Source organism: Podarcis muralis, chromosome 12 (assembly GCF_964188315.1).
Source record: "Podarcis muralis chromosome 12, rPodMur119.hap1.1, whole genome shotgun sequence".
NCBI classification, from domain to species: Eukaryota; Metazoa; Chordata; class Lepidosauria; order Squamata; family Lacertidae; genus Podarcis; species Podarcis muralis.
Genome location: NC_135666.1, coordinates 58,209,656 through 58,231,934, shown reverse-complemented (window position 1 = coordinate 58,231,934; position 22,279 = coordinate 58,209,656). Strand labels below are relative to the sequence as shown.

The window sequence follows — 22,279 nt, the reverse complement described above, 5'->3', positions numbered from 1 at the left end:
ACTTTGTCAAAAGCCTTAGTTGAATCAAGATACGCTACATCCACAGCAACCCACTGATGAGAGCTTGCAAAAAAGAAGTAAATTAGTCTGGCATAACTTATTTTTGAGAAACCCATGCCTGCTCTTAGTAAGCAGAGCATTCTTTTCTAATTGCTTGCAGAAAGACAGACGAATTTTCTGTTCTAGGACCTTTCCTGGTATTGATGTCAAGATGACTGGCCGGTTCTGGCCTGGGTCTTCTTCCCCCCTCCCATTTTGAAGATGGGGACAACAGGACCTTGCCTGCAGCAACTGGTGCAGCCTCAAGTCTTTGCTACTAGAGAGTTGGTAGCCTGAACTTGGACAGCAATGATCATTGCTTGGGGGGAGTTGACTGGTTCCCCTCCTGCAAAAGGTAATCGGTATTTGACAAATACCACAATCTCCATGAGGGGACGCGGGTGGCGCTGTGGGCCTAGGGCTAGGCCTAGGGCCTAGGACTTGCTGATCAGAAGGTTGGTGGTTCGAATCCCTGTGATGGGGTGAGCTCCCGTTGCTCGATCCCTGCTCCTGCCAACCTAGCAGTTCGAAAGCACATAAATAGGTACCGCTCTGGCAGGAAGGTAAACGGCGTTTCCGTGTGCTGCTCTGGTTTGTCAGAAGCGGCTTAGTCATGCTGGCCACATGACCCAGAAGCTGTCTGCGGACAAACGCTGGCTCCCTTGGCCAATAAAGCGAGATGAGCGCCGCAGCCCCAGAGTCAGTCACGACTGGACCTAATGGTCAGGGGTCCCTTTACCTTTACAATCTCCATAGCAAAGCAAGCGCATGTTGCGCAAGAATACCCTGTGTGCCTGCCTCTGGTGCTGAATGTGGGCAGAGTGTCCCTTTCAAACACAGAGCTGACTTGGAAAGGCAAACTGCATGGAGAACCTGGTTTCTGTACACATGAGCTGCTCTTGCTGGATTGAGGCAAGAACAATTGTGCAGTATTTAAAGTCTCAACCTAGATTACTCTCTAGGTTAAATTGGCAGCTTGTTATACAAGGTATCTGCATATTCCATCAAGGCTCATCCTTTACAAAGATGTTACACATTTGGTATAATGACCAATAGAAAAAAATGCTACAAATTGTTGTGGTTGAGGTATAATTTGAAATCAAGCTGGATTTGAGTTTGTTAGTATCTCTGGAGACCTTTCTCTTACATCATGGATGTTGGATCATATTATGGGTGTATGATGTGTATTGTTTTATTGCGACTGTTGCTGCAGGTTTGCCTCTGGCTAGAACAATAAACTTACATTGAACTGAATATTGGATATAACAAATGCATATTGATTCACAGCCCTGTCCTAACACAGAGATGCAATCCAAGCCCACTCTTGCCACTGCTATCAGTAAGACCTGATTCTTCAACTTAAAGGAAGGCTAGGGTGAAGTTTGCTTTGTACGCTATCAATATAACACCACAAGGTAAGATTTTATGCTGGTGCAAACCCAGAGCAAATGTTTAGGTTTTAAATATTAAGAATTGGACAAAGCTCTTCTTGATAAGGGATAAGGAATATATTGAAATATCAAAATCTGCACACACACAAATTCATTTCTAGCTGTTTAGTAAGCAAGTTTACTTCTTTTCTTTTTTAAAAAAAATACAGAAAACATTTTAATTCCGGGTGGGGAAAAGCATTTCAAAATCAACTGGCAAAACATCTTTGAAATCTAACAGAAATGTGCCATTTTAATGCCTCCTAATCACACAAATCGATACCCAAGATTTTTGTACTTGCACATGACCTTCCTCAAATTATCCCTCTATTTTGGCTGAATCAGAATGAGCGGCGGCTATTTGATAAAAAACACTAAGTGTGTGAAATGAGGGGCCCTCGTCGCTTCTGCCAGACTCCTCTTGACAGCGTGATGATAGAAGCATCACATCCCTGGGAGAGTAAATGCAAACTGACAAGAGATGAGCCTTTAGATGTTGAATATAATCTTGAATTGTGCTTGAAGTGTCTTATTATCTTGTCTTTTGATGTCTGAAGGGGTGGCTCATTGTTAGAAAAAGGAAAAACCCTTGCACATCTTTTGCCATCTTTAAAAATTGTTTGGCCTTTAACAACTGCTTTTCCAACTAATGTCCATTTCTCCTGACAATAAATATGGCAGGTCGTCAGCAAAGTGACAAACAATTTACTTTACATGCCAGGCTTTTATGGGTTTTGAGAGCTCATGTGGAAGCATATTTTAAAAAGCACTGGGAAATTAGCACCATTACAAATGTTAAGACGACTGGGGTTTGGGTGTGAGTATATATTGTGCCTCGTGGTTACGTGATCACTCATTACCACCAGTTCCTGCTGTTTCTCTTTTGTGGGTGCCCTTTAATGTCTTCCCTCCACCACAGTCAGATACTGCGGGTGTTTGTTTGTTTGTTTTAAAGCAAAGGGGTAATAAAGAACGAATTAAGGGGGATAGAAATAAAAGAACAAAAAAATATTACCCTCTTTCAGAAAAGAGAACCAAGTACAATACATAGGGAATGCATAAAATCACATGTATTAATCACAACAAATCGATATCTGTATCGGTGTGGCACAGCTTTACATGCATTCTAAGCATCAAACAATCACAAGTGTTCCCCCCCCCCTCCCACGAGCTTGATATCTCCCTCCCCTTAACTTAAAAGTTTAATGATGAATCGGATCAATATGATTTCTTAGCAACTAAGTCACGGGCACGGCTCGGTGTTTCGCCAAAGTAGTCAGCTACGGCTCTCCAGGTCTCTGTGACACTGAGGTTCTATGAGAATTCTCGGATGAATCACAAACGGTTACAAGGTCCAGGTTATTGCATCATTATAAAAACGTATTGATACGCTACAGACGACAAGACATTGCTGGGTCTGTGATGGTCTACTACAAGTGCCACCTGAAAAACTAACTGCGGAATGAGTCAGCATGAGTAAGAAAGAAATACTACACAGACAAAAACACAAACCAGTTGATTAATATTATACTGAATTCTAACCGTATTTTTACATTCACCTCTTAAAACGTTCAGAGCAGAATGCCTGATTCGGTTCCCGTTTATGTTGAGGAGTACCTTTTAAAGGAAGTTAGGAACATTCAAGTCTCAATGGAATAAATGTGGCTACAGTACACCATTAAGCTTTTGTGTCCTCTTGAATTCCATAGGACTTTAAACAACATTTGTCTGAATTGCATTCAGTGCTCATAATCCTGAAGATCACAGTTATCAAAGTCAGCTTTCCTGCATCCACGGATCATATTTCTCAGAATTCAAGCCAATGAGCAGAGCTTGCACAATTCTTTATGAAGGGATGGAGTGGGCAAGTAACATAAATACATGATATAATTCTGTAAGTGTTTCACAGATTAACAGCACATGTAAGAGCTGAGGGAGAGCATCAAAGCAGAGGACCAGGACATTAAGAATTAATTGCATTTTAATTTGTGAATGTTATTAACTACTCCAGCAAGTCAATGTTTGCTTAATTCAGCCCTTGACTCTAATATGTATTTTAATTACTTGTAATATAACAGTGGAGGGACAGTTCAGAGTTTCAGACAGACCAGGGAGATTTGGGTTCAAAGCTGGTTGACCTTTGGCTAGCCATTCTTTCTTTGTCTAATTTTATTTATTGATTTAGCAAACTTTATATGCCACTTCATTCTTTTAGCATATATTAAACCACCTTGAGAACTCTGTAATAGTGAAAATGTGGAAGTATAAAATGGGTAAATAAATAAATCATAACAAAGATTTTTGGGGGGGGGGTACTCCACAGATAGTATTGGATTTTTTTTTTTTTTCTGAGAACAGCAAGTGAATGCTATGAAGAAGTTTTTGATTATATGTATGCAGGCACAATGGATAGTATTCAGAGATGCTTCTTTTACTGGAGGAAACCCCTCCCTCAGAGGAAGCCTCTTGGGATCCTGCCCAGAGTATAGGAGAAGTTCAAGAGAGGCGTCCAACCCATGCCAAACAGTTACATTAGAGTGGTCTTTCTGGTCAACAATAACAGCAAAATGAAACTGACCCACAGAACTGTGGTTCCCTGCTGGATAATGTCAGTACATATGTGTATCAATTACACAGCGGAAAAAGAAATAAGAAAAAATATATTTTCAATATTTGCCTGTTCTAAATTGCAAAGAGAATGGTGGCCTCATCCAGCTACTGTACTGTAAATCATTAAAATCATATCTGCTCATCCATTCTATCCATACAGTAAACTCTTCTGTGTGGGTGGGTAACCCGTGGCCCTCTGACATTTTGTGGCAGCAAAACCTGCAGCACTTTTCATCTCTCTATCCCCCAAAACATCTCGTTTTAAAGTATGTGTTGCTAAGAGTTGTCAACTTGGGGGGGGGGGGCACTATTAATAGATGTTAAGCGATCTTTCCCAAATGTTGCCGACAGTTGCTGCCCGTGTTGCTATCAGCGGCTGAAAACTGGAGAGGAGGCAGAGACTGGAAGCAAGTGATTTTAATTTTATTTTAAAGGAGGGTCTGGGTTGCGCCCAGAGGAGATGCCGCATGGCAGTACACAAGGTTCTAAAGCAGGCAAAGCTTCTGCCTTCTCAAGTCTGGAAAGTGGATCCTCTTCCCAGCACCTGGGATAACTCAGTTAGTAGAGAAGGAGATTCTTAATCTCAGGGTCGTGGGTTTGAGCTCACGCTGGGCCAAAGATTCCTGCATTGCAGGAGTTGAACTAGGTGATGCTTACAGACCCTTCCAACTCACAATTATTTGATTGTATGATATTTTCTTTAAAATACCTTGAATCGCACTTGCCAAAATCTAAGCACTGCATTAGGTGGGTTGTAGCCAGTGGTGTGCCTCTGGGGATGGAAGGCTCCCTGATCTAGCTGAGGTTAGTGCCAGCGGGTTAGGAAAGGAAGGCAGTTTCCACACTCGCTGTCAGGGACTGGGCAGAGGAGGAATGGTGGAGACCACCTCCTCATCCTGACCCTTCCAGGGATGAGGAAGAGGAAGACTGTGTAGATCAGGCTTCCTCAAACTCGGCCTTCCAGATGTTTTTGGCCTACAACTCCCATGATCCCTAGCTAGCAGGACCAGTGGCCAGGGATGATGGGAATTGTAGTCTCAAAACATCTGGAGGGCTGAGTTTGAGGAAGCCTGGTGTAGATTTACAACGGGGTTTGAGGGAGGTAGAAGCTCAGAGGCAGATGAGGGGGAAATCATGGGAGAGTCAGAACAACACCCAGCCGACATGTCATTCGAAAGCATTCCAGACCCTCCATCTCCCAGAACCTGGCGAGCCTTGAAAGTAGGAGAGCAAAGAGCTCAAAGACAGAGGACACGTAGCAGCACTCATAGGAGAGGCAATGGGAATGACCAAGGAGGGAGAGACGGAGGGTGGAGATTCACTCTGGACAACGCCATTATCCAAGAGGCTGGATTCTATAGCCTCTCTCTGTAAAGATTGAAATAAAAAAAGGATGGTACGAAACTTTTCCTTGTCTTTATACTTTCCTGGGCAACCAGCGGGGAGTCGCTGACAGCATCCCAACACTTGCACACATACACTGTGAGGCCCCTTTGCTGCCACCCCCAAATCTGCTCCAAACTTGAAGAGCCATCCATCAGTGGACGATACCGCAGGATACAATTCCCATTGGTTTTAATGGGACTTAAATGTGTATATTGGACTATGTAATGGATTTATTTCATACGTTTCAAATGAAAATAGATATACAGGACACAGAATATGACCAAATATACCTCTTAAACAGCTTATACATGAGCAATTCTTACAGTAGTCACTCTGAAACACACACATGCCGCTCATGTGAGAATTCAATGCATCTAGTCCCAGAAAGGATCATGACTTATTCAAATTCTTGAATAAATATTGCACGCCCATTGCAAATATGAGTATTTACCAAGGGCTTTCAAAATAATAAAACAGGTTGGACAAACTGCAAAATATTTGCTCAACACAGGCAGCTGCAGAAAAATAAAAGCAGGAGTAAATTAGTTTTTTTTGGGGGGGGGGGGGACTCCATCATCCATGTTACAATCTTTGGTGCTAAAGTTAAAGAACAAGGGACCTTCACAAGAAAAGAAGACAATACTAAGTGGGCACCAAAGGCTCCTTTTTAAAAAAATAAATGATGAAGCAGATGGTTTGTGTTAGTGAGACAGTCTATATCTTGTAGAGCTGCTGGCAAGCCTGGAAGAAAATATCATCTTCATTATCACTACATTTATATCCCATCATTCCTCCAAGAAGCTCAAGGTGGCAGGTGTGTCTCCCACCCCTTTTTATCCTTGCGCAATCCTGCGAAGCAGGTTAGGCTAAGAGACAGCGACTGTCTCAAGGTCACCCAGTGAGCTTCACAACTGAGTAGGGATTTGAACCCAGACCCACAAACTCTAGTCCAACAGTCTAGCCACCAGACCACATTTGTTCTCAGGGGGAAAATGTTCACCCATGCAATTCCATTGGCTTCAGATTTCATTGTACATTGATACCCTGCAGTGGTATCATGCACTGAAGAAGCTATGCCTGTATACAGTTCTTTTACAAATATAGGGCAACATTGCAACAGGCATGTACCAGCAACTTACTTTTTAAAATGTGGCTGCTTATAAGAGAGGAATGTTTTGTCTGATGGGCTGCTTCCCCTTAGAAGAAAGCTTTTTGCCACTGCTGGACCAAGCACACACACACATATATATACGGAGTGGATACACACTTATGACAAATCCTATTATCACAATCTTCATGTTTTAGAATGGCAAAATAACAGGCGTAGTAGAAATGTCATCAGCTTTCTGTGATGCTATTTACCCTCCTATAAAAACACAGGGTTCAAACAAGTAGAAAAGAGCCAGACAAAAGTGTATCTCCACTGATCGCAGGATAAGATCACTGGCAGATAAGAGAATGAGCTATAAGTTGGGAAGTCTGTGGTTCAAATCTTACCCCAGATAGGAGCTCACTGAACAAGATCATCTCAGCTTCGCACTACCCTCTCGCCCCACTGCTACCTCCTGTCATATAGTGATCCTCCTTTTTTAGTTTAGTGCATTTGATTTATACGTTGCTTCGGACAACTGAAAGCGGTTTACAAAGAACAGAAAATACAAACTATCTAAAATTAAAAATAGATTAAAACAAAACAGATATACTAAGAGTGTTTGTCTAAAAGTACTCCACCCCACACTGAAATAAACACACACACAGCCAGCCACTAAAAGCCAAACTATTAGTGTTGCCCAAATGCCCAGGCAAGTGCCAGAAAGAAGCCATTTTCTGAAAGTGGCAATCCCTCTCCCATAAGGTGGTTCCCAGTGACCATCAGTTATGCAGGAGAGGATCTTGGGTACCATAAGAGCACATGGGTCAGAGACGTCATTGTGGGTGCATTCAGATGTTGGCGATACCACGTTAGTTCTCCTGATTACAGCACCTCTGTCCCATTGTCCAGAGTTCCTTTCACACTGCAGTACCTGCCGCGCACCCAGGCTCCCCTGTGCCATTGGTAGGAGCTGCATTGGTGCCTCCAGAGCTGGGAGAGACCATGGACCAGATACTCAAAAAGTTTGCTTTCCATCACCTTTCGCACTCCATCAGTGACCTTCTTCGTGGCAATCGGTGTTGACTCTGCTCTGCATCAATAGGAGTATAGCATCTAGATCAAGGGAAGTAATAGTGCCACTGTATTCTGCTCTGGTCAGACCTCACCTGGAGTACTGTGTCCAGTTCTGGGCACCACAGTTCAAGAAGGACACTGACAAACTGGAACGTGTCCAGAGGAGGGCAACCAAAATGGTCAAAGGCCTGGAAACGATGCCTTATGAGGAACGGCTAAGGGAGCTGGGCATGTTTAGCCTGGAGAAGAGGAGGTTAAGGGGTGATATGATAGCCATGTTCAAATATATAAAAGGATGTCACATAGAGGAGGGAGAAAGGTTGTTTTCTGCTGCTCCAGAGAAGCGGACACGGAGCAATGGATCCAAACTACAAGAAAGAAGATTCCACCTAAACATTAGGAAGAACTTCCTGACAGTAAGAGCTGTCCGACAGTGGAATTTGCTGCCAAGGAGTGTGGTGGAGTCTCCTTCTTTGGAGGTCTTTAAGCAGAGGCTTGACAACCATATGTCAGGAGTGCTCTGATGGTGTTTCCTGCTTGGCAGGGGGTTGGACTCGATGGCCCTTGTGGTCTCTTCCAACTCTATGATTCTATGATTCTATGCTCTGCTCCGCTACGGGAGAGGGCTGCTGCGATGCCCTATGCCAGCAACTGGATTCCTCCACTGAGGTGCCCAGAGCCAGAGTAAAGAGGCATGATTTTTGCACTCATCTGGACTTGCACCCTGGCCCAGGGCCAACTCAGCCAACCCCTAAGGTACGCACCTGTATGGAACTGTTTTTGGGGGGAGTTTTTCTCTCTCGCTATACTGGCATGCTGCACAATATCTCATTCACTCCAGTGGGCATGGTGTGACACGACAACAAATGTCATTAGACAGTGTCACTACTTCCACCCCCTCTTCCCGTGCATGCATGTTTCCATTCCTCCATGAACCGCCTCCTGAAAACAACAGGAAAGAACAGTTTGCTGGGATACTGCCCCAAATTTTGTCACTTTACGCCAGCAATTTTCCAAGTTAAACGGGGCTGCAAGTGGATATTTCTGGAATCAAATATCACCGAAAGGAGCAATAAACATACACTATATTCCATTAGCTTCCCAGAAGTGGCTTTTATGTCATGTGAAAGCTCAAATGTAATGTGAAAATTAAAGCTAGGGGAATGGAATAAGCTGTTGTGTGAATGCAGCCTGCATTTTTGATCAGGGTACTTTACTCTGAAGAAACGTAGGTAAAAAAAACCCATACAGTAACTGCTTTCTTTTTCATTCTAGAACTAAAATCCTATTAAAAATAAAAAAGTGTGGTCTTAACTTTCAGCCCCACTGATTAATCAACTAGTTTTAGCTGATTAATTCACTGATTAAACTGGCTGCAGCTTGAAACTATACTAAAAATTGTTGGAGTTTAAACAATAGCTGGAGGCAATTCAGGGTCTCAGAAAATGAAATTTCATCTTCCAGAGAGGAACAAGTTCTTCTTCTGTTTTTTTACCAATTTGAAAAGGAAAAAATTGACACTGAACTAACAAGTAGTAGGTTAATGTTAAAGAGACAGACAACAATTTTAAGGGGCTGCACCTTGATTAAGTACTTGAAATACTTAGAAAGCAAATACAATTTCAGCTTCTTTAAGGAGAACAGCCTCTTGAGTCAGAATGGAAATGGAGTGTTATTCTTCTCCTGATGATCTGAGCTTTCAGACTAAATGGGCTTTGTCCCATTTCTGATAGTGTCAAAACTGTATCAGAACATAGGCATGGAGATGTCACATAGAAACGCACTTTTGTTCCCTTCTGTTTTACAGCTGGTTTTTTACAATGATACATAATCAGACAGGAACATAAAAAATAAAATAAAATTCTCCCCCAATCAGGCTTTTTAAAGGATATATTACTGATGGAACTAATTAATTGGTATTGCCAGAAACAAGCCCCGAATTAGAAATTTGTGGTTGCAGCCAGGGCTGAGGGAAGAGAATATTCGCAAGTCAAGGTGAAATGGCATAAAACATAAATGCAAGTGAATAAATGTGTTAACACGATAGCTCTTTGAAATTTTAAGCCATATTAATAAAATTAATGCCAAGTGCTTATAAGACATACCATACTGCTTTGGGTGTGTGAGTGGTCCCTAATCTTCTACCTACATCCACATTGTGTGTTTACATGCCATACTGATGATGCTCCACACAATCTCTAAATGGGATTTATTACTTGCAAATAACTCTCACTATTTTAGTAGAATTATCTTCCTAATAATGGGGTATGAGATCATCTTAAGTGCCATTACTTCAACTTAAATTTCATTTAAATCTGTAAGTCTTATTTGCAGATAAGCAGCTTTAGGAATGAGGTGCGTGGAACATTTTGTGAAGGGCCCGTTGCTCAGTATGAACATCTAAAAATACATTAACTGATTTCTTACTCTCCAGTGCTAAATGCCAAACATATGATGAGGAAGTTTTGTATAGAAAAGGATTTAAAACTGAAAATTACAGAAGCACCAGGAAGAACAAAAGCTAGGATAGAAAACACAATAACAGAACTATATAAGATGGGATATTAGAGAGAGAGAGAGAGAGGTATGCAAGAAGGTATTAAGTGATAAAAGGCTGGTGCATATTTGGGCAAATCTAACTTTTCTTCTGGCTAACCTCCACATTCCCATGGAGAGTTTGAATAAATAACTATGTCCCATTCTCTCCCCCTTCACATCCATCTCTGATGTATTATTAATCTCAACCACAAACCAGCAAGGTTCTCAATCAAAGAACTTACCCGTTCTCTCTCAAATTATCTGTTTACAGTTTGCTAAGAAATATGTTCCTTTAGAAACAGCAAGCATTTAAACTGCAATTTTACAGAAACAAATATTTCGGGGGTTATGTTTTTCTATACAATGCTTAACAGTTTGGCTGAAGTTGATGAAACTAACTTTTACTCAGAAAAGACCCACTGAACTTAATTACTAACTTTGACCTATTAATTTTAATGGGTCTACTCTGAGTAAACACTAGCTGAACGCAATCCATATGGATTATGTCAAGGGAATTTGTTAGAAAATTGACGGCCAAGATGTGACCTTCCTACATGTTTGATGGAGTTGCCCGAAGCTGACGTCATTTGGTAAAAACACTTTAAAAGAAACTGAGAAAAGTATAGCACACATCAGTATTACCTGATATTCCAAAAGTGTAGAAATTTAAATAATGAAATGAAATCTGAAGGTACAGAAACTATTTTTAAAATTTGCTAACAGCAGCTAAATCAGTCATTGTGGGTTCAACTACACCAGACATCTTTGTCTCTTTGGTCCCAATCCATTGGTACACATGCACAGCAATGAAATTAACTGTATCTGCCAATTGGATGACTGGCACTGTCAGTTTTGACAGCAGCAGTCATATGTGCAAGAGCAAGAGGAGAGTGAATGCCATGTCCTCATTTTCCAAAGAGGCCATCAGCGCTGACAGCTCTAACTGTCAAATCTGGGGTACATTTGCAGTTCCAGATCCAGATCCAGAAACAGAAACTGTGGGTTCAGCTCTGATTGCTAGAGGAAGCAGGAAAAATTCAGTAATCATGCAAACAAAATTCACTTGCCTGCATGGTTCTTAATCTAGCTGGGTATGTATATATGAGAGCCACCTCATGCTTTTGTGCGAACCTCTCTGGATCAGCAGAGGGTAGCTGCATTCATTTTTCAATGAATGAGAAAATGAACTCAATAAGGCCCGTTTCTTTGAATTGTGTTGTATGTTCATGTCACATAGAGGCATTTTACATTAGGCAACACATAAATGTAATTTAGGTACGCGGGTGGCGCTGTGGTCTAAACCACTGAGCTTCTTGGGCTTGCCAATCAGAAGGTCAGCGGTTCGAATCCCCATGACAGGGTGAGCTCCCGTTGCTCGGTCCCAGCTCCTGCCAACCTAGCAGTTCGAAAGCACACCAGTGCAAGTAGATAAATAGGTACTGCTCCAGCGGGAAGGTAAATGGTGTTTTCGTGCGCTGCTCTGGTTTCGCCAGAAGTGGCTTAGTCATGCTGTCCACATGACCCAGAAAAACTGTCTGTGAACAAACGCCGGCTCCCTCGGCCTGTAAAGCGAGATGAGCGCCACAACCCCAGTCGTCTGCATCTGGACTTAACTGTCAGGGGGTCCTTTACCTTTATCTTTTTAAATGTAATTTAATAAAATCATCACCATCATTTTCATTCATTCAAAAACAAATGCTCTATGGAATGAATGAAGGGCTCCAGTTTTTGTTATTAACCTATCCATCCCATTTAGGGAAAAGGGGGCCTTATCTTTCTCCAGAGCGGCAACAACAGAACTAATTTGGGAAGCTACTCTTTCCATCCGACATTTTATTTTCCCCAAATGCCCTGAACTTTGGATCATTCCAGGGAGAAAGCTGACATGTTTGTGGTGGCCAGTGATTCTCCACCCTCCACTTGGAATGCCCCAATGATGCAACATTTAGAGCATTCTGTGCATATAAAATGGGCACCACTAGGGGCAGCCACCCAAATCCGCTTCATTGCTGTTACCTCCATAGCAAAAAAAGAAAAGTCAGATAAAAACTACAACAATAACAATTTTATTATTTCTATCCCACTGGTCTGACTGGGTTGCCCCAGCCACTCTGGGCGGCCAAGCCAAAGAAAGAAGTCAAAGAAAAATTAGAAATTTGAGTCTAATAAATTAATAAGGAAACAAATGGTAATTAATACTGAAATGAAAAGTTTCAGCAAAGGAAAACAAATGGACTAAAATAATTAGGAAAAATGTTCTGCATACACTTAGATCAGATGGTTAATCTGACATTTTGCATTAATGGCAAAAGTTAATTATGCATAGTTACATATGAGTAATTTCTATTTATAGCAGTGCGGCTAACTTCCCAGTAAATAGTTCTGGGGTTAGATTGTAAGAACGCTTTTAAGTAATAGGTTCTAGTCATTGGTCTGTCTGTCAGTTTCACTTGCTCTGTTTTAGCTAGTATTTTGTGACTTTAAGCCATGACTAAGCATATACACTTTCCAAGTCTAACTCATTGAGTAAGAATCACACCATATACAACTAAATATATTGCACATTTTTAATGATGATTTGCATAGAATACCCAGTCCTACCCCAGCTTCGAAACGATGAAAAACTAGGGACAAATTACTTCTTTTGAATTAAATAATTACAGTGCTTTTTAATTGTCTATTTATGCACCTGAAAGAAGGTCCAAAAAAACTTGATCAAGAGAAAAACACCTGAAAACCATAATCTAAGTACATGAATATATATTTTAGCACAACCTTTCTCTACAAACCATTTTCATAAGCAATTTTGTTTTGCATGATTACCCAAATTGCTGTTCCTGAACATGTCTGCAAGGATTTATACTTAAGACCGAGAAATCATGTTATGATGGTTCTTTTGTATACAACATTTACTCAGTATTTGTTTATTTGTTGTGAGGTCTCCTTCCTCCGAGTTGCTCAGAGCATCAATTTTAGACATTCATGTGGTCTGCCGTACAAAAGAGAAATTAGTGCCTGATTTATATCTATAAGGGAAATATTATGGCTGTAATTTCCCACTCATACACTCAGCGAAGTTATGCGGAGCCCAGGGGCAAAAATGTGCATGGAACACAGGACTGGACTGCAACCTAAAAGCTACAACTTGTGGGTGCAAGAACAGGTGTCACCATATACTGCTGTAATAGTTTCAGCATATAGAGCAGGAGTATTCTCTAAAGTTTTCAGCACAGTTGTTTCTGCTGCCAAAGAGGCAAGCAGATTTTTATACTGAAAAGCAAAGTACATGTCTGGCAGTCAGAGAGCAGTTCAGTTGCAAACTGTGTTTCTCTGTACCGAGATTTCATTTTTCTTCTTCTCTTTTGGACTACAGTCTTTGTTACTGAAGTAGTTTGCTAGATAATTAATGACAGATTCATCATTAACTATTGTTTATTTATTCATCAAAACTATACTGTTTATCCATTTTGGGGGGAAAGTTTGGCTTATCTTAAAGCTCACAGGACTATATCATATCGCAGTCCTTTCTTGTTCCGAGCAAAGCACATTAGATGGGGAAATGTTGCATATGTTAGATAAGAATATGCCCAAATGCTTTGCTTTATGTTGTGAAATCATGAATGTGTTTTAAACAGTGCAGATATGGTTATATACAACTCTTAAGGTGAACTCTAAAAATAAAAGCATTTTGTTCAAGAACATGTACCCCCTTGAACATGGATAATTCCAACCTATAACAAGGAGTCGCAAAGTATTTTCCACCAACCAATTCATTCCCCAAACTTTCCATTAACAAAAAACCTTAGAGTCCTCTATAGCATGGATAAAATCCTCCATCTCCTAATAGCAGTCCTTTCTGCCCCAAACCAGTTTTTCAGGCCTTGGTCTCAAAACATCAATACTTCCTAGTGGTCTACTTAAATAAGCTGCCAATATTTGGTGTTGCTCTGTCCCCTAAAATGTCTATGGGCATCTGACAGCAGATGAATGAAAGCAAAACTAAAAAATTGTGTTTTTTAACTAGCCAGTTAAGCACTGAAAGTCTCGCCCATTTAATTGGGAGAGCTAAGAACATGCATAACTCTTTCCCAGTGAAATCAATGGGAACCAAGCCTGCAAGGGTAATTCCATCATTCTTATACACAGTTAACGGAGAGTACAGGCCCAAGGAGATGAGGTGCTGGGAGATTCATGATCAGATCTTCTATGGATTTGTTTGTTTGTTTTAGTTTTAGTTACTGGGGAAGGGGCTGAATAGGAGCAGGTATGAGAGTATGTAACCTTTTAGAATTGTGTTTTTCTCCCCTTATCTAAATCACCTACGAACCTTTCCCTGTAGATCAGGCATGTGGTGCCTGTTCTAGTGCTATTCTCCCAGTGCTATTAGGGGATCCCCACAGCTGTTCTGGGACGCGGGTGGCGCTGTGGGTAAAAGCCTCAGCGCCTAGGGCTTGCCGATCGAAAGGTCGGCGGTTCGAATCCCCGCGGCGGGGTGTGCTCCCGCTGCTCGGTCCCAGCGCCTGCCAACCTAGCAGTTCGAAAGCACCCCCGGGTGCAAGTAGATAAATAGGGACCGCTTACTGGCGGGAAGGTAAACGGCATTTCCGTGTGCTGCGCTGGCTCGCCAGATGCAGCTTGTCACGCTGGCCACGTGACCCGGAAGTGTCTCCGGACAGCGCTGGCCCCCGGCCTCTTGAGTGAGATGGGCGCACAACCCTAGAGTCTGTCAAGACTGGCCCCTACGGGCAGGGGTACCTTTACCTTTACAGCTGTTCTAAACTAAAGCAAACACTAAAAGAGATCTAATCTTATGGTATATCTCCCAGCATCTCATCTAGTTATTTTACTGAAACCAGGGGGGCTATACATAGGATATACGTTTGGCTGTGCCCTGTTTCTTTTTATTCTAAGGGAGTAAACCACTGGATTTTATTATTTCAGCACTTTATTATTTTAGCACTTTGCAGCATATGCAAAGGTAACTTTGATTCGGTAAAGCAACTGACTTCACCAACTTGGTGCTCTCCTGATGTTTCAGACTACAACACCCATCAGTCCTAGCCTGGGGCCGGTGGGAATTGTAGTCCAAAACACCTGGAGGGCACCAAGCTGATGAAGGTTGTGATAAATCCACTAGTGCTAACAAAGAGTTGTGTGTGTGTGTGTGTGTGTGTGTGTGTGTGTGTGTTTTCCAGGCACTGTTGTAATGATCACTAAACAGTCTTAAATAGGGCAAACCATATGAGTCACGTGTTTGCCCATGTGGCTCATCGGAAGTGGAAACAAGTCTGCATGTATTGCTGCACTGTAGTTACTACAAGGATCTACGCCTGACCTTTATTGCCCCAGTTCTACAAAAGCTTAAAAATGTACCAGAACCCCAACGTATGAGAGCCTTGGTAGAAGATAAGGTTCCTGAAATTACGATCAATGTTGCCAAATTCTGTGTAGCCGCTATTAGGCGCAGGAAACAAGAGCTTTCCAATGTCAATATGCAGGCGAAGGCAAATACTTAATTTTATTTATGCTGTCTAATTTCAAATTGCTGTTATGGCCTAATCTGTATTGAAATTGTCCTTTGTTTTTTCCTGGTGTTATGCTTCGCTGACTAGCTGTACGAGTTAACCTGGTCTGTGACCGTTTAATAAAATTTGATTTGAGTCTTAAATGTTCACAAAACATGTCAAGAAGTTGGCTCAAATGTTCCCATTTCCCACACCATAAATAGATTTTCACTTTGGGTTACATATATAGGAAAACTGGAATTGGATTCTGACTATTAATGTAATGTATTATTTCCCCCCACCTGATTGGGAGGACCAGTCAAAATTGTCGGTCACTTCTAAAGCTGACGCGGTTGGCGCTGTGGGTAAAAGCCTCAGCGCCTAGGGCTTGCCGATCGAAAGGTCGGCGGTTCGAATCCCCGCGGCGGGGTGCGCTCCCGTCGTTCGGTCCCAGCGCCTGCCAACCTAGCAGTTCGAAAGCACCTCCGGGTGCAAGTAGATAAATAGGGACCGCTGTATAGCGGGAAGGTAAACGGTGTTTCCGTGTGCTGCTCTGGTGCCGGTTCGCCAGAGCCGCTTCGTCACGCTGGCCACGTGACCCGGAAGTGTCTCCGGACAGCGCTGGCCCCCGGCCTCTAGAGTGAGATGGGCGCACAACCCTAAAGTCTGTCAAGACTGGCCCGTACGGGCAGGGGTACCTTTACCTTTACTTCTAAAGCTGATTTCAGGGGCAGTTGGAAGACTTTGGTTTTGCAGATGAACTTTATTTACTATACGTGCAAAATCCCACGTTTCGATACGAACAGCATCGCTCTGTGCTGCCGGGCAGTAGGAGCCTAAAAGAGCTTCTTATCCTCTTCGTCTGGCAGCCCAACCCACTCCTTGAACTCGGGTGGTGACAGCGACCAGCAGGAGGCAGCGGGCTCTGTGTGGCCCAGCACAGCCCCACAGAGCAAGCCATGGGGGGAGCTGTGGCAAAAGGGCAAGAAGGTGCTGCCAGTGGCCCTAGACCACCAGAAACAGCCTGTCCCCTAACCCTAGAACAACTTTGGTATTCCATAGGACTGCAGTAAGAGACTTTTTAGGGGCATGCAGGACACAGGTGGAGGTGCAAACCTCTGAGACACTACACTTATTATAGGGAATATGGTCAGGGCTATAGCCCTTGATATTTTATGCCTGTTCACATGAAGAGACTGGTGGTGAATGCTTAAAACAAAAATATAGTTATGGTGTATATAAATGCCATGTCAAGGATTAATAATTATTTGTTCTAAAACTGTTATTAGGCTTAAAACATCATGCGGGAAATAGTATTCACAGAGTCAAATTATATAGTACACATTCTGTCTGCTGTTAAGCTTGTAAGAGACCTAAAAGTGTGCCAATGTCATGAACTGGAAATGCAGTACTACAGTGAACATATATTTATTAATTCTCTGCACAGCGGCAAGCCTATAAATTAAATCATTCTACAAACTTTTTGCTTATTTCTTAATATTCTCATGCTAACTAAAATAGGGATCAACTCCCCTCATACCACTATTAATAGGAATAAATAATGTATCACTTAAATGCTACATGGTCTTCTGTGACCTCATGTTTCTCAATGAAATCTGGAATTATATCACATTAGTGTAATGTAGCTCTTAGAACTATGCAAGTTAAGCAAAATATTACTCTTGATGTAATACTTTAGGGAACACAATGGTTCTTTATCATGACTTTTGCATTCACTTTAAATGGAACTTAGGTTCACCCAGGTAATATTTTCCCAGAATTAAGCACAGGAAAGATATCAGATGTTTATAAGCTGATGAGCACAAGAATTAGGGTTTCATTGCGGAAGGAAGGTACTTTTTAAATGAAGGTACTTCACAAAATGAAGACTAGGACATAAAAATATATTAAAACCAGTGACGTTAGCCAAGGATCTTTGTCAAAGTTCTTAGCATTTGTTTGAAAGCTAAATAAACTCAGACTAGCGTTCTTCAGTTCTCTGCCACTGGTGCCAAAGTGTACATTTTGGAGGCGAGCCAGACGTGTGTTGTATTGCCTTCACAAGCCAAAAAAGAAAAAGATGGAGGAAGAGGAGAAAGAAGAAAGAAAGAGTACTATCAATCTTAATCTTGAATCTCTGCCACCTAAACCTGGAGCTGCTGCCTGGAAAAAAAAGCCGGCTTCCTACTATGTCCTATCAGATATTAACACATAAAACCATCTAACACTACAATTGTGGGAAACTGTGAGATACTGCAACGCCAGGGGGGTGGGGTGAGTGGAAGTTGAGGGCCTCAGCCCTTATTCCATCCCCTTGTCTGTGTTAAGAAGAGATGCACTCTTGGCAAAGATGCAGAGCCCTATACAATAATAAAAATGTTTAACTAAATGATGAAAGCGTGACATCCAGATACATAAACAATGATGATAAAATGTGACCTGAACAATGACATCAACTTTTCTAAACACTGGTAAATTGTTACGGAAGACAACAGTGCCATGGGGAACTTTCTCTTCTACAGACAAGAAAATTGAATGTCCTGATTTTGTTTAATTAAATATACAAAATCACACCACAAATTACAGGCATGACATGGTCTAAACATTCCCACGTGTCTCTGATACACTTCTATTGCCTTTTACAGCCAAAGCCTCGTCGCTTTCTCCTCCTACATCTCCCTTTAATTAGAGGTATATATAATCTGAATGCAAAGTACAACTCTATAGAAGTGCCTTCTATACAGGGATATTTAGTGCCGCCACCTCAAGCATTGTCACTCAAATCAATGGGACTGTTTCTGATTAAGGCTGCAATCCTGTGACATTTACCTGGGATTGAGTACTATAATCTCAATGGGTCTTGTTTCTGAGTAGACATGTATAGGACTGGCCTGTTAGTGGTTTAAAGAGGATTATTTACAGCTATTCACTCCAGCTGCATCAAATACATGCAAACTAGGAACTTGATCTTTTGCTCTCTTGGTACTGTTAAAAGAAGGAACCATCAGCCAAAATTCAACTGTTTCAAGTCCCATTGATACAAATATAAGATTTAAGTGCTAAATAGCCGTTGAAATCATTGAGATTTCACAGTGTTTATATTAATTTAAGTCACTTTTCTTGCATATTTTTCATCATGAACTGACCTGTTGCAATTTAATTCTATGGCAATTTAAAACAATATAGAAATATTATTCTTATTCTAGCAATACCTGAACAGAAGTTTCCTACTATAAATAACCATATAATCATCATTAAGGAGATGCTATTCTTTATTATAAAACTTGTGTCTGTACTTAAAGCACATAGCCTGATTGAACAGCAATCAAGAGTACAAATAGTTTTGTTCTAAGTTTGATGTCTAAATGAATTTAGCAGTAAATAGTGTTGGTCAGCCAACTTCCAAAGCAGCCAGATTTTTTAAATCGATCTCTTACTTTTCAAAATACTTGGACATTTAAGATTATTAAAATTGTTCAGATGTTACTTGGAAATATCAGCTTTATAATTTTTGAAAACATCACATGTCACTCCCTGCATGAAATAGATTCAATCAGATGGCAGCTAAACATTCACATGTGAAAAGGAAATTGTCTTATTTTTTCTTCTTTTCATAGAAATAGATATCACTAACAACTTGCATTTAATAGGAAATGACACTCTATAGTAGGCATTATATAATTCAAATATAATTATGCAGTTGGTCATGTTATATAATTACATTATTTTTGTGCATCTACCTGTCTCTCTAAAATGATAGGGCATCTCTTTTGATCAATATTGCATGAACCTCTTGCAAAAATCATTTTGCAGCTTATTGCTGTAGTGAAAATACAGACATCTGAGTATATCTTCACCTTCCTTACAGATTTCAAAAATAACAATAATTTGGGTTGTTGTTTTTTAAAAGGTACATTCTTTTTCCAAACAAGATACTTTTGTAAAATGCAAATGCATGTTTCCTGTACAGGCTTCCTAGCCCTTTTTTAAAAAGAGTAACACATGGAAATAATTAAAAGAGACTCTTTCAGAAGCAATTGCTGTAGAATCCAAATGTCACATTCTGCTGTGTAGTACTGCTCCAGCACAGACATATATCAACATCTATCACTCAAGCACCCCCCCCCCCGAACACGCTCTGCTCCCTTTTCTGATTAGAGATTACAGTTGCTTGAGTTGTCTTACAGGGTGTCACTGGTTTGAATGACAGATGTCTGGGCTGGAGTGTCACACTTCTTATTTTCATTTTGGATATGAAACCAATATTCCTGAAAGGCTACGTTTTCTTTAGCTATTATCCAGCTGTTTAAAACACACAGTTTACTCACAGTGTGCCAGAATGTACCATTCAATACATTTCTAGTCCACATTTCATTTCCTTCTTTCATTTAAAATGCATCATTCTTTAAGTTTACACTGAATTAAACTCAAATCAAATTTCCCTAAGTGGAATTATAATGGCTAACCAAAGGTGAAGAAACATGATCTCTTTTTAAAGAGCGACAAACAAAAAAGTGGGGGGGGGGGGCTCTTCTTCTAAATATTTAAGAAAAGTTTACTCTGGACAAGAGAGCGTTCAGAGACAGTGCAAGGAAAATCTGAAAGGCTGCCTGCACCCTCCAAAATTTAACGCAGTAATTCGTAATAAAACCAAAGCAACTAACCCAGGTGATTACTTTTTTCTGGACAACATGGTAGCACAAGAATGAAACATCCAAGAGACAAAAGGTAGCAAGAGTAGCCTGGGGGGTGCCCCAAAGATGCCTATGGGGCTGTTTGAGAACTGCCCCAGAGCGTGTGGCTTGCAGGTGGCAGCTGTGCAGCTGCACAGAGCCATCCCCCCTCCAAGATCAAACTTTTGCCAGCCACCAGTCTGGGCAGGGAGGCAAGGTGGGCAAAGTGGCTCGGCAGAAAGTGGTCCCCATCTCCTCTCGCCTCCCATCTCTCGCCTCCTGTGACACCAGGCAAGAGCCACCCAAAGATGCAAGACCTAGGCAGACTTACCGAAGAGCTTGCTGGGAGCGTCCTCCTTGTCATTTGATTCCACAGGCGCAAGCAGGGGCTCATTCAGCTCGTTGTCTGAAGCAGCTGCCTTGTCCTCACCTCTCAACTCTGCATTCATTTCACTCCGCAGTGACAGCAAGGGCTTACTGACTTGTCCAGCTATCATTGGATCCTAGGATGTGGGGGGAAAAGAGTGAGGGGGGGAGGGAAGTGGCAGCTTTGGTGCGCGTATTCCTATCTCTCACTCCCTCTCTCCCCTTTTTCTCTCTTGTGCACACACACACACACACACACACACACACACACACACTCCTTCTCTTATCTCCGGCTGCTCCTGCTGTTATTGCTGGCTGCAGTCAAGTGAAGAGCTATTACAGATCCAATGAGTTTTCCATTACTCCCCACCCTATTAAAGCTCAACTAGCATGTGAGAGATTCCGGATGCCTGGGAGAGAAAACTTCAGGGGGAGCGACATAAGCAGCGCAGCTCTAATTGTGGGACGTGCTGCTTTTGTGTGCATGTTTTTACACCTCGCTCTTTTACTTTAATGCGGTAAGAAAGGGGTGATGGTCCAGCAGCGCTTTTTTTCTTTGCTTTTTTTAAGGCTGCGAATGTCCTAGAGCTCTCTCGCTCTCTCTCGCTCTCTCTCTCTCAAAAGGAAAAGCTTTCTCACTCCAATAGCAATCAAATCAGAAGCAAAACAGCAACGCTCACAATATTAAAACTGTTTCCACAACACTGCAAAGTAATAATTCAAATGGCACAAGTATTTCATATAATCAAAAAAAAAACAATCAAGACAAGGCAAGGAAAGGTTTACTTTTGCCTTTGGGTTATTAGGCTCTGAAAGTCCATAATCTCACACTTAAGGAAAAAGATAGATATATACAGGCAGGCAGACAAATAAAAGAAACATATATATTCACATTTGAAAGAGACAAAACTAGCAAAGGATACTTACTAAATTTTGGCAATCATGCTGGTGTTTGGGACATTATAATTCCATAACGCATCTGCTCAATATATATGTATAGTTTTCAAATGTTTCCTGATTATCTGAATCTATTTGATCTTCTCATTCAGAGGAATGGAGGGGGAGGAAGTTCAGTTATGATTTCCAAAACAATCTAGCATTCTTCAGTTTTGCCAGTAAATAGCAGAAACTGGGGTGGGGGTGGGGATGGGGAGCCGAAAAGAAACAAGTGACCTTGTTGTGCGATCTCCCAACTATTTATTGCTAAGTTCATGCCTAAATGGTTCTTATGCAGAGAACAGGTGACCAGCGCAGAAATAGGTTGGTTAGCATGTTCCCTCTGCCCCATCCGCACATTGGTCGATGTGGTTGCCTATGGGTTTTTTTAATGTATTCATGTCTGAAAAGTGAATTTGATATGACACATGATAATCTATGAAAATGTTAATCAATACAAATAGTTTAAGCTGTCATCAAATGCACTTCTTTAGTCAATACTCATATCGCCGAAAACAATGTCACTGTCACCAGGGTTTAATTTGCACAGCACTTAAATATTGGACTCTGTGCATCAATGCACTCTTCTTCAAATACTGTAGGTAAACACATTTTCTCCCTATTTAAGGC

General features: G+C 41.4%; 1 protein-coding gene across 1 annotated transcript in view; it reads right to left on the bottom strand.

Moving 5' to 3' along the window:
* Positions 1-21,103, bottom strand: part of POU6F2 (POU class 6 homeobox 2) — a 247,798-nt gene extending 226,695 nt beyond the window's left edge. The window contains exon 1 of the mRNA XM_028750937.2: positions 20,679-21,103. Within this exon, the coding sequence (XP_028606770.2) occupies positions 20,679-20,844 (166 nt within the window). The 5' untranslated portion in view covers positions 20,845-21,103. The remainder of the gene's footprint in view (positions 1-20,678) is intronic.
* Positions 21,104-22,279: the final 1,176 nt, after the last annotated feature.